This window comes from Pseudorasbora parva, chromosome 13 (genome assembly GCF_024679245.1).
Source record: "Pseudorasbora parva isolate DD20220531a chromosome 13, ASM2467924v1, whole genome shotgun sequence".
Taxonomy (NCBI): domain Eukaryota; kingdom Metazoa; phylum Chordata; class Actinopteri; order Cypriniformes; family Gobionidae; genus Pseudorasbora; species Pseudorasbora parva.
Window position 1 is genome coordinate 31,848,589 of NC_090184.1, and position 14,001 is coordinate 31,862,589.

General features: G+C 38.4%; 1 protein-coding gene across 1 annotated transcript; it reads right to left on the bottom strand.

Moving 5' to 3' along the window:
* Positions 1-343: 343 nt before the first annotated feature.
* rexo1 (REX1, RNA exonuclease 1 homolog) lies at positions 344-13,753 on the bottom strand. The gene is made up of 16 exons (XM_067413949.1): positions 13,436-13,753; positions 9,960-12,712; positions 9,691-9,801; positions 7,945-8,161; positions 7,705-7,850; positions 7,487-7,624; positions 7,235-7,355; positions 6,573-6,698; positions 6,099-6,236; positions 4,987-5,100; positions 4,772-4,845; positions 3,379-3,489; positions 3,081-3,196; positions 2,862-3,000; positions 2,249-2,369; positions 344-1,478 (listed from the first exon to the last, which is right to left on the bottom strand). Exons 1-16 carry the CDS (start codon positions 13,620-13,622, stop codon positions 1,390-1,392), a joined length of 4,701 nt encoding a protein of 1,566 aa, XP_067270050.1. The 5' UTR covers positions 13,623-13,753; the 3' UTR covers positions 344-1,389.
* Positions 13,754-14,001: the final 248 nt, after the last annotated feature.

Below are 14,001 nucleotides of genomic sequence, written 5' to 3' on the forward strand. Positions count from 1 at the left end.
CTCTGACACAGTCGTCCAACCTTCACATTTTTGGCGCTTGCTTTTTTTTTCTGCTTCTAACACATCAACTTTGAGGACAAAAGGTTCACTTGCTGCCTAATATATCCCACCCACTAACAGGTGCTGTGATGATGAGAATCAGTTTTTCACTTCACCTGTCAGTGTGTGTGTGTGTGTGTGTGTGTGTGTGTGTGTGTGTGTGTGTGTGTGTGTGTGTGTGTGTGTGTGTGTGTGTGTGTGTGTGTGTGTAAAAGTTGATGATTGTCTTATTTATAGCTTTTAATAGAAAAAACTAAACTGCCACAAAATCAGCTTAGATACAACTTATGTACAGCTCATGGCATAAATGTAAACTAATTTAATAACATTACAAAACAATGTACAGTCATCTTAATCTTTAGTTTTGACAATTATTAAAGTTATGCTTTTTTAGGAGAAGTCTGATGTGTTGATGATTTTAAAGTGGCAGGCCTGCACAAATGACATGACATTTAGTCGATTTACAAAGTGCTTCATTTTAGAGCTTATATTACCTAATACAAATTAAACTAAAAAGTAAATCAAAGTAAACTGTTTATTTTTTTTTTCAAATTGTCCTGTCAGCTCATGAATCACATGAACAAAATCATTAACAAATCTGAATGTGTAAATATATTGTACTAATTTGAGTACAGATAATACTGAATCTGGCTTACAAGACATTGAGTCAATGTCAGAATGATCTATGTTTACATATTCGCAGCTACAGAGGCAGCCACTTCGGGTGTGTGGATTGCTATACATTATTACTAGAGGAAGTGACATCACATCAGTGCTGAAAAACATGGTTTCAAGTATAATTGTGGATTTAATATACAACTATATTTGTAGAGTGCAACAAATAGACTTACCAGGAATGACACCTGGAGCCACATCACCTAAAGTGAACTTTAAAACACCATCAAAACTGAGAGGGCTAGGGTTCTTGAAAACATAAAAATACTGCTGAAAAAAAAAGAAAATACTTTAACTCAACAAATGGTCAGTTTCCCTCAGCCCAATCCATGTCCACTTCTAATGATAATTACAGCCATTAATAGGTCTGTTTTAGCGCATGATAATTAGGATTGCTTGTTTTATAGGGCACTAGCTCCGGTTGCTAGGAGCCATGGTGGTCCGGGCTTTGCAATCTGTCACATTATTCCCACAGGTCTCCTCCTCTTTGTGTTAGTCCTTCTCTTTCTTAATCCATCATTCAAACTGCAGCATTTACTCTGACAGAGTTTATCCGACCCATGTGACGCACAGCCCATTATGAAGAGCTTCAGTGACTCTTCCTCTATGACACTCTGTTCATCAAAAATCATTCCAGGTCATAACCTGGTGAGAGAGAACTGGCAGGGTCAAAGGTCATCTCTTCACCTTGGCATCTTCTTTGAGCTTCCAGACCATGAGTTCCATGCAGGCCCGGGCATCCTCACTGGAGTCATGCCCCTCCACTGTAAAGAGACAGGAAGCACATATACAGTCAAGCATGTTATTTAGAGCCTTCTTGTTTTGCATGTTATTCTCAAACTAAAAGACAAGTGAGTTTGATAACACAATGAATGAAACATTCTTTCAACATCCAGATAAAAAGGAAGGTCAATTTCATATCCAGACCAGATTAAAACAAAACATGTATGTTTAGCCTTATAGAATTTTTGGATCACGTGTCAATCTGCTGAAATCACGTGACATTGGCGATCCGAATCATGAATCAATCCGCTGATTCGTGACCATTTAAATCTTTATTTGAGGTTTAAAAACGTACGCGGAAGAGAAGACAATGCTGAATAAAGTCGTAGTTTTTGTTATTTTTGGACCAAAATGTATTTTCGACGCTTTAAAGTAATCTAATTAACTAACTGATGTCACATATGGACTACTTTGATGATGTTTTTATTACCTTTCTGGACATAGACAGTATAGTGTGCCTACACTTAGATTGCTGTCGGACTAAATATAAAATATTTTAAACTGTGTTCTGAAGATGAACGTGAAACGTTGTGTTTTGAAGATGAACATCTTGCTGGTGTGAAACGACATTAGGGTGAGTCATTAATGACATACATTTTATTTTTGGGTGAACTAACCCTTTAATGTATAATACAATTTTTAATTAATCCAATTTATTCGGGATGAAATATATCCTGTACATTGTTTGGTGTGTTTGACCTAAGAAAGCTGATAATGATAATGCAGATTTAGTGCAGATTAACATCCTTACCACTGTCCTGTATGATGCGTTTGAGGTAGTCGGCCATAAGGTTGCGCAGGGCACGTTTGTAGGGCAGACCCAGGCGGTGAGGAAACACAATGGCGGTGTCCACAACCATGCTGTGAATAAGCTAGTAAACAGAGAACAGATAGCACCATCATGTTCATAAATATTAATTAAAAGACTAAAATGGCACTGTTCCAAACTCTACTATGCTACCTAACTGTATAATTGTAATTGGGTAACAGTAATACAATTTAAAAGTATTCTGTTTTCTATTTTAATAATTTTATTTTAATATATTTTTAAAACATAATTTATTCCAGTGATGATCCTTTAGAAATCATTCTAATATGCTGATTTGGTGCTCAAAAAACCATGATGTAAGTTTGGAATAAGTAAAAAAAACTTTTTTAAATTTTTTTATTCAGCAACGATCCATTAAAATGATCAGTAAAGAAATTTTTAATGTTGCAAAAGATTTTTCTGTCAATAAATGTTGTTTATTGAAGTTTCTATTCATCCAATAATCCATCTTTGTATCCTAAAAATGCTATCTAGATAGGCAGCACAGTAGGTTTTGGATAATTATAAAGACAGTACAAATAGTATTTATGTGAACCTTGAGTGCAAACAGGTCACTCTCAAGACTGTGTCCAATTAGAATGGACTTAGCACTGAACATGCTCAGCAGCACTGCCTGCACATCTCTCAGGGTGATGGTGGTGTTCTCCAAATCATCCTGTGTCACACCTGAAAACCTGGACATAACAGACACCGGTGTAATTGAAACTGGAAAACCGAAAGGCAAATGAATGGCAAATATCTTAACAGTTCCTACCGTGTGTTGTAATCCACCACTTTGCTCCCTGGCTTGACAAACGTGTCATAGATAACTTTGAGGTCAGAGTTAATGACGGTGACTCTAGTCAGCTCCAAACCTTGCTTTGTGTAGCACTATAAAACAAGTATTGAGTTGAAAAAGGTTATAGCATTTCATCAGATTAAATAATGGTTTAAACCTGCTTGTAATGTCAGCTTTATATATATTTTCACCCACAACCGCATCCTGTTTCCTTCAAGAGGCTTTTTATTACCACCTAAAATAAGTGTGGGTGCATTTGAATAACGGTTCTCACCATCTCACAGTCCAAGGCGTAGACACCTGCATTTCCATCTGCTGGCAATGGTTTGCTAAAAGTCTTCACAAAACCATCCAAGGACTCTTTACGGCCATCTTGTACATGTTGCTGAAGAAAAAAATAGTTATTTAATCCTTTAGAGACCTCTTACACATTACTTCATAAAAGCTTTTCCTGCTTCAACAGGCAGATTCAACTAGCAAAAGACTTCTAGATGCTTGAAGGTAGTGTGTACAACCTTTTTGATTTTATGTACCCAAACACAAATATGTTTGTCATCAGCAAAAACATAATTGCATGTTTAAGATAAAGTCAATTTAGTTATTTATGTCAATATGAAAGGCTATATTAAAGGTGCACTATGTAGTATTTTTGCAGTAAAATATCCAAAAACCACTAGGCCGATGTTATATATTTTGTTCAGTTGAGTACCTACAATATCCCAGATGTTTGAAACTATTTGTAAATTGTGAGAAAATTGCTATTTTAACTAAGGACAGGGACGTTTCAGCATTGTATTTGAGGGAGTCGCCTGTCAATCGCGTCATATCTGCGCTACCCTCGGTTTCGGCTTTTATTTGGCAGGAGCGCTTTACTCTTTGCAGTGTGAACAAGTGAACGCACGGAGTAAAGTCATAACATCGTTTTGAACACACTTAAATGTATCTAATATGATAAACAGAGCTACATTACCTCAAAATCATAACCGGAAGAGCGGATCTGTGCAGGCGCCCGGCGACTGTGTCCCGTCCCGTCATAATAAAAGTCCCGGTATTCGCGAGGTGGGTATTTGTTTAACAATCGCTCCAGCAGCTGTGCTCAGGTCCACAACACTCGGCCCTGCTCTGCTTTAGACTACAGTAACGTTAATAACCGCATGCATGAACGTGATTTCTGCCCGAGTCCTATTTTCCACCGGCTGTGATGTGAAGACCTCCCAAGGCTCTCCCAAGATGCTGCGCTCACACTTTGCGTCATCAAACTACGCATTTGTTTTGAATAGGCGCCCTCCAGTGGACGGAAAGTTGCATAGTGCACCTTTAATGGCAATAATAAATAAATTAACTAAAATATTTTTTTATTGTTAAAAAAATAAAGCCATTGCCTAGTAAAAAAAAACAAGTGTTATATAATTGGAGATTTGCAATGATTTCAGCATCTGTATTTTACAGAAATTTTGATGCATTTACGATTTGAGAAATGTAAAATCTGTTTTCTCTTTATAAATAAAATTACTAACAATAACTATGTAACATTTACTTTGATGTCATCTATAATGTATAACTATTACATTTTTTATATATAACATTTAAAATCATATTTAAGGATATTTAGAAGAATATCTTAATTTAGATTTAAGTTGGAGAAGATGACCAAAAATGACACCTACTTTACACACTTCACATCCAGGAGAACCAACTGCACCAGAGCAGCAGCTGTAAAGTGTCTCCCAGCCTCCTGGAACTGCGCAAGACACACAGACACGGCAGGTTAGGTGCCAGGTTAGACTGTATACTGTATACACTAATGTGCACTGAAAAATATGAAGCAGTTATACAGTCATTGCAGAATCTCATCCCACGTCTCATACATACACATGCCCACCTCGATTTCTGCGCAATCTTCCCCAGTGGTGACTGCACTCCTCCTTACGCACACAGCTGCCGTTAGCGTTTATCTTGTACTCGGCGCCACATCGACTACAGATTTTGGAAAAAGCTGAGGAAGAAATACATGACATTTAATCAAATTGAAAATGTTAGGGGAAGGGAAGATATGTTCAAAAGTAATTCAGTGTTATTGTGGTCAGAAGCAGGGTGGCGTCGAGAGCCGTGGAAGCAGAGCAAGGCCGGTGGAGTGAATGTTAAATGAGCAACACCTGTGCAACACACAGGTTGAGTCCCACGGGCGAGCTTCGAAAGGATAAATGGAGGAGTAATGACAGTGTAAGACAAGAGAGGACTGTGCCTGGGACATTTTAAGTTGCTGTTTTGTTTTTGTTTATGCTACAGTCGTCTGTGAGGGGCTGCCGCTTTATTTTTACTAGGACCCCAAGTGATCTCATTGCCTCAAATTACTCAGATTTTTACTCAAATTAATACTGTAGGTACTCTCTTTAGCGCCTGATTACAATTCCTAAAAAAATCATGTTATGATAAATGTTTGAACTATGTAATGACCAAATGTCTATATTAGTTACATGTAGTATAGCATACAGATACCTGAATTAGCCTGATAGCTTAATACACGCATTTGCACTTGTCCTACATGCATTCACAATCATCTTTAATAATGTAATTTTAATAAATTAAGTGTTAAATGTCGAAATATTTCAGTTATAAAAAGAATCGAATGAATAATTGAATAGGCTATATTATTATTAATTAATGAGTTAATAATTATTCAAGTGAAATAAATGTTTAATTTGTTTTATAATTATTTTTAACATAATTTGTACTTAGTACAATCATTAACTGACGGGGAGGACCCAATTTGTCATGACACTGGTTCCCACCTCCTTCTATTCTGAAATTAGAACTTCGATATGGTCATGTCATAATATTTATTTTTATTTTTATATCAGATATTTCAAGTGATGTATTGTGTCCATGAAAAACAAAACTACATTGGCTTATGGGGTGATAAAAGATTTGAGCGTAGTGCCACCTAGTGGTTTGGCTCTGTGTTAGGTCAATAACCATAAAAATAGAACTTACGGTCATTGTTTTTCTTCTCTGGAAGGTTATGGACACAGGCATGACCCGACATCTCAGGGTGAGGTCTGGGGTAGCCATGCTCCTGCAGCTGTTCTTCTGTCATTGCATACTTTTTTAGTTTTTTGTAGAGAATGGTACCTGAAAACCAGCATGATGCACAAACAGCTGTAAATTGATTTGTCTTTGGAAATACCCCTTTAATATCACTTGTACAGTGCTATGAAAATAAATCACCTAGACATGGGTGAGTGAGATTGGAACCAAAAGTGTTGTTATTGGTAACAAACACTGTTAAAAAATATATCCATTGAACTAAAGCTGAAAAACTTTTAAAAAAGTATAAATGTGGCATCCGAAACTAACTGAAATATAATAAGTTAAAGTAATCAAATGACTTAAACTAAACTAAAAATATGTATAACCTCTCTAATAATATATAAGCAATACTAAAATTACACTGTGGAATTGAGGTACCTTTGAGGTCCACATCCTGCTGTTTGCCGGAGCGGTTGATTGTGTAGCTGGTTGTGGCAGCAAGCCGTCCGCCAAGTACTTCCTCATGGGACTGAGCTTTTTTATTTACAGATACAGCTGGGGTCTCTGTGAAACAAAGAGCACAAGAAATATTCATTACAATTTTCATAAACGATACTACTAGATAACTACTATATTCATATATTTATATTATAAAAATACATTTAATTTGAAATAAGTCAAAAAGGATTTTACATTAATTTCATGATGTCTTCATATTTGCCATGTCCATCTTACAAAAGCCACTTAAGCTTTATGTAAATTAGTGTCACTAATAATAATGAAGAATATATATTTGTAATTAATTTACATATTATTTATTTTAGTTTGGTCAAAAAAAAAAATCCTAAAATGATTCTTATTTTCAGGTATAAATTAGATTTACATCCCAGATTTTCAATGGGGTCCCAGACTTTTGGGCTCTTTCATGATCAATTTAATAACGATTAAACAGTTTCATAACGGAGAAGGAAAAACCATACAAACTACTGTTATTCTCTTGAGAAAGACACTTAATCCCAGATTTACCCTCAGCTACTTGAAACGTATGTCTATTATATACATGATCTGTGCATCTGTGTGTGTTTGTGTGTTCGACGCACTGAGGGCAGGGGACGTAGGTGTGCTCTTGCTGCGGAGCTTCTTCAGCGTGTTCACAGCTACATTCAGGTAGATGTTCTTACTGCTGCTCCTGTCATACACCACCTTCTCTTCCTCCAGAGCCTGGGAGCAAAGAAGACATCACCAATATACACATCAACAATATATAAGAGAGTTTATCGTTTATAAATTATAAATTATTATTAATTTATAGAAATCAACTGAAATCAAACTATGGATGTTGGACATCATACCATCTTAAAGGCTTCCTGTTCAGAGGAACAGAACTTCAGGCACTCATCAATGAAGATGTTGAGGTAACGCTGGCGGACATTAGTAGGGACCTTGGCTCCAAATTCAGCAGGAATGACAGGCCGCTTCATGGCGGAACTCTGTGATGGGCAGAAAAGAGCGAGTGTTTATTGTGGGCATGTAAAAAGACCATTATAGGACTGTTATAGGGCGACATTACCTTCATGGTGGGGGTGTGAGCCACTCTCTTCTGCAATGTAGTGGATGTGGTCTTCGACAGGATGCCCGCCGACGTTTGAGCTTTGATTGAAAGCTGATCTGTCACCCTTGTGGGTGACAACACCTGCCTGCTGGCATCAGCTAATCCTAAAAATAAAATAAAAAACACTCAACGATTAATACTTTTAACTCCAAAACCTTAATCCTGCTGCAAATAATTGTATGTAGGACCCATTCATACTAGGCTTTGAAGAGGGCAGGGAGGCATTAGGCCGGTGCGCCACCCGTCGCTTTTCTCCAGAAAGCCCTAATACTGGATTGGTCGATGCAGATGCAATCTTTACTGCTGCAGCCAGCTGTGCCGCCTGTTGCTGGGCTTTTTGCATGCGTTGATAACAGATCTCCTGCGCTGTCATCCTCCGCTGCTGCATCGGCACAGCGTTTAGCGACGTCTCTGACTGAATGAAGAGAATTATTAAAGCAATTATTAAACAACTGGACAAATTCAATTTCTGAAAACAACTATGGATTCATCATTAAATAATATATGTTAAGAACCCTATTTAGTTGAACTGGCTATTTTCCATTGACTTTTTGATCTAATTTGCATTTTGATGTTATTTATGCACTTAAAACAGTGTTCGGGAATAACTATCTAAAAGTAGTACACACACACACGTCTGGTTCACTATCTATGTGGGAACCCTCCATTGATGTAATGGGGTTAATACTATACAAACTGTATATTCTATCCCCTTTCACTAACCCTACTTCTAAACCAACCCATTACAGAAAACTTGCTGCATTTTTACATTTTCAAAAAAAAAAACTTTCCTCCTGAGGACCTCAATTTAGGTCTCCACAGTGACACGAGTCCCCATGAGTCAGTGTGCAATCAGGTTGAAGTCCCGACCGGGATTGAAAAACATGACACCCCCCCCCCCCCCCCCCCACACACACACACACACACACACATTGTATTTCCATGTTTTATGGAGATTTTCTATAGGCGTAATGGTTTTTATAGTCCATAAACTGTATATTCTATACCCCTACACTGCCCCTCCCCATTATAGGAAACATTCTGCATTTTTACATTTTCAAAAAACATCACTTAGTATGATTTATAAGAGGTCTTCCTTATGGGGACCAAAAATTTCCCCACTAGGACAAGGATTTCAGATACACACACAAACACACACACAAAAACAAATAAAAAAATTAAGCAAAACCAATAATACTGTGAAATATTACTACATTTCAAAATAACTGTTTTCATTTTTTTCCTGTAAGGCACATCTGACTTCAGCAGCGATTACTCCAGTTTTCAGTGTCACATGATCTTTTAGAAATGTTTCTAATTCACTGATTTGGTGCTCAAGAAATATTCCTTTATGTTAATAAATTCTATTAATTATCAACAGTGAAACAAAACAACTGTGCTACTTAACAGTTTTGTGGAAACCGTGATAAAACATTTTAGGATTCTTTGATGAATAGAAAGTTTATAAGAACCAACTATATTTGAAATAAATACTTTATCAACTTTATTGATAAAGTCTATTTTGATCAGTTTAACGAGTCCTCTCTGAATAAAAATCTTCTTAAAAAACATCTTACTGTGCCCAATTTGTTAATTGCATATATAGTTTCTTCTATTCTGTATTTAATATTGTTTAAAAACTGCCACAGATTCTGTCTTGACTTGCTTATAGTCTAACGCTGTCTCCTCTCCACCAATCAGCTGGTGTGTGGTAGGCGTTCTATTGCGATATGGCTGCCGTCGCATCATCCAGGTGGATGCTGCACATTGGTGGTGGTTGAGAAGATTCCTCCTTTCTAAATCTAAAGCGATTTGAGGACCCAATGATATAAATGTAACAAATTATTATTATTATTAATTGTTGTGCACAAAATATAGCTAATATGCAAATATGAAGCACATGAAACCACTAAAAAGAGAGAACATGTCAATCTGCATTCTAACCTTTCCTTGAACTTTAAAATGTGACACCCTCTTCTTTTGACCAGGAAAGAGAGTAGTTAAAGTGCTTTCGGTTTCTTCCTCCTCATCATCATCCTCCTGTTCCCTTGAAGACTAAAAACACACACACGAAAGTGATAATGAAACTGTCAGTTGCAAGAAAACCCAGAAAATTCCACCACCAGCATAAAAAAAATAACCTCAAAACCCCATAAAAGCAGTAGAATAATTGTAATCCAAATCATTTAAAAGATTGAAACTGCTTTTGGGACCTGCTTAGCTTGTCTCCCTTTGTCTTCCGTTTTGACCTCTTTGGATTCATTAAATATCCGCAGACACTCCTCCATGGGGTCCGAGTCATACTCCATCTCATCTTGCAGACAGGAGTAGTCCACTGCTTCATCACCACCACCACCACCACCATCATCATCATCCACCTCAGAATTATCCTCTGACGACGATGACGTGTCTTCAGAGGTTTTCCTCTTATTATTAATGAGGCTTCCTCGTTTAAAAGCAGAAGCAGACTTCCTCACAATCCTCTCATCTTCCTCATCATCCTCTTCGACACTCTCAGCACCGAACAAGTCAGCATGGCTGAGATTCCTCTTTTTGGTCTCTCTTGCCTCTTTGCGATCAAGGATCGAGCTGTTTTTTTTTTTACTTCTATCTTTAATGCTACTGCTGTTGGTACTCCCACTCCCATGGCTGCTTCTCTTTTTGTCTTTCTCCTTTGCGCTGCTCTCAAGTTTTCCGTTCTTTTGGTTTTTGAATTTGGATGGCACCTTATCGTTTTTTACAGGTTTGTCTGTTTTGGGTTTCTTAATGTCGCCACTTCCTCTCTCTTTTTCTCTTTGGCTGTGTTCACTCTTTATCTTAACTATCTTCTTATTCTTGTCATCATTACTCTTTGACTCTGTTCCGTCTTTCCGCACCTTTTCCTTGGACTTACTGCTTCCATCCACAGTCTTACTTTGGTTCTTTTCTTTTTTACTTGAATTTTTTGACATCTTGTTCACACTTGAACTTTCCAGCCTTTCTTTCGGACTCTTCTTATTGGGTTCCTTCTCCTCTTTTTTTGGCTTATCAGATTTAACATTTTTTAACTGAGTCACAAACACCTTTTTATGTATCTTTTTGTCTGCCCTTTCCGCATCCTGGATGTCATCCGATTCACTCTGTGAGAAGCCATCTTCTAGTTTAGAAAACTGCTTTCTTTGTTGTCCCATCAAACCTGACTCCCATTCCTGTTTCAAGCCAATGTTGATCCCCTTGCGCTGCAGGCGGCTTATGGACATTGGCCGATACTCCGTCCCCGAACTTTCCTCGTCGGATTCAGAGAAACTTGCAGTGTACTTCGGAACATCTGCCTTTGGTGGCGACGACCTTGGTTTTTTTGCAGTTGGAACATATTCCTCATCTTCCCTTTGTTTTTTAGGATAAAATCTCTTTCTTCCCTCTTCCTCAGAACACAAAGTTCTCTGTTCTTTAACAGTCAGTTTAGCCGAATAGTTCGACAGTGGGTCGTACTCCATGTCTGTTGTTGGTTTTGAATTATCCAGAGTGTATTTACACTTTACACGGGATGGTGGCGGGTCGTACTCCATGTCCGTTGTTGGTTTGGAATTATCCAGAGTGTATTTACTCTTGCCACGGGACGGTGGTGGGTCATACTCCGTGTCGGTTGTCGGTTTTGAACTATCCAGAGTGTATTTACACTTGCCACGGGACGGTGTCGGGTCGTACTCCATTTCGGTTGTTGGTTTTGAATTATCCAGAGTGTATTTACACTTGCCACGGGACGCTGGCGGGTCGTACTCCATGTCGGTTGTTGGTTTGGAATTATCCAGAGTGTATTTACACTTTACACGGGATGGTGGCGGGTCGTACTCCATGTCCGTTGTTGGTTTGGAATTATCCAGAGTGTATTTACTCTTGCCACGGGACGGTGGTGGGTCATACTCCGTGTCGGTTGTCGGTTTTGAACTATCCAGAGTGTATTTACACTTGCCACGGGACGGTGTCGGGTCGTACTCCATTTCGGTTGTTAGTTTGGAATTATCCAGAGTGTATTTACCCTTGCCACGGGACGGTGGCGGGTCGTACTCCATGTCGGTTGTTGGTTTGGAATTATCCAGAGTGTATTTACACTTGCCACGGGACGGTGGCGGGTCGTACTCCATGTCGGTTGTTGGTTTGGAATTATCCAGAGTGTATTTACACTTGCCACGGGACGGTGGCGGGTCGTACTCCATGTCGGTTGTTGGTTTGGAATTATCCAGAGTGTATTTACACTTGCCACGAGACGGTGGCGGGTCGTACTCCATGTCGCTTGTCGGTTTGGAACTATCCAGAGTGTATTTACACTTGCCACGAGACGGTGGCGGATCGTACTCCATGTCCGTTGTTGTTTTGGAATTATCCAGAGTGTATTTACACTTGCCACGAGACGGTGGTGGGTCGTACTCCATGTCCGTTGTTGTTTTGGAATTATCCAGAGTGTATTTACACTTGACACGGGACGGTGGCGGGTCGTACTCCATGTCCGTTGTTGGTTTGGAATTATCCAGAGTGTACTTACACTTGACATGGGATGGTGGTGGCGGTAACACCTTTTTAACTCTTGTTTTTGAGACAGCAGTGGGCACATACTCCAGCGCATTGGCGTTTTTGCTGCTGCTGTCTGAGTCCAAAGTGTATTTGCTGGAGCGAGGGGACGGGGTGTATTCACTCACTTGGCCCATCTGATAGCTCCCAGGATCATAACCCTGATGGGATGATGCAGGGGGCTTTGGTCTCGTAACAGAGCTTGTGGTGGGCTCATATTCCTGATCCCCAATCCGGGAAAGCTTTTTCTTCTCCCTTTCCATTTCACTTCGAACAGCCTCAATGGCCCGATTGACCAGCTCCAATTCCATGTTACCAAGGTCCACATCCTGACCCGCTGACAGCCTCGATGGTGGCTCCCCATCATAATGCTGTCCCGGTCTCACAACCTCTGGACTGAATGGATCATATGCTTGATCTGTAAAATCAACCACAGAATCATAACATATAACACACCCATATGCCAGAATTAATTTCATACAATAAAAAATGTATTAGGCCTATATTACCAATTAAATATCTCCCTCCTCTCTCTCTCTCATATTATATATATATATGTATATAACTGGAATATGTCTGTTTTTGTTGTATGAAGTTAGTTTGCACTATTCTACGTTAGTTTGACATTAGTGCTATATATATATATATATATAGCACTAATGTCAAACTATATATATATAGCATAATGTCAAACTAACTTCATACAACAAAAACAGACATATTCCAGTTATATATATATATATATATATATATATATATATATATATATATATATATATATATATATATATATATATATATATATATATATATATATATATATATATATAGCACTAATGTCAAACTAACTTAGCAGAGTTCAAACTAACTTCATACAACAAAAACAGACATATTCCAGTTATTACCTACATTTGAGTAATAAAAGGTTACTGGCAACAGTAAAAACTTTTGTACCAAGCTATAAAAAAGTATGTATTATTAATATATAAAATGGGCTGCCTGACAGAATTGAATTATGTAATTGTTTTGGTTTCTTTGTTCCACAGCAGAAAGCTTCAGTGCTTTTAAATGTAACATTACATGAAATAAACGTCTATCTGAACAAAAGAAAACCTGAGACCACGAAGACATTTTAATTCACCGTTTGAACTCGCAGATTGCGCTTTAGCCTTTTTGATGTCGTATATCCCAGAGGCGGCTCGTCTTTGTTTGCTGTGTCTGAAGTGACAGTAGGGTCTGCTGCACCCATCTGTGCCGGCTTTCCCATTGTTATTTTCAAAATAAAACGGGCAGTCAATCCCACGAAAGAACCCCGTAGATCTCAACATTGCGGCTCATTACCACTGTCACTTTATCTGCCTTTTAACTGGTATGTTTTTGACACTACATGCGTTTTTATTTGCATATCCGTATGTTGCCACTTTCTTTCGGACAACAACAGACTTCCTACGACGCCATATTTTATGAGCGACAGAAGAACGCGAGGCCCCCAGCGAGCGTCGCGTTCTTTACGTAATATAGTTGGCCGGATCACCTGCCTGTGGGGATGGGTTAGCTGTCTGCGTCGCGGTTTTGCAGTCGAACTCCCACCTGGTAAACTTGAATGAATTGGTCTTAGGTTAAAATACTGTAAAACCTGCTTTAGGCTTTATTATTGAGCCTTAATGTTTTCTTTTAAACGAACAACTAGCTTCTTTATGATTAAAG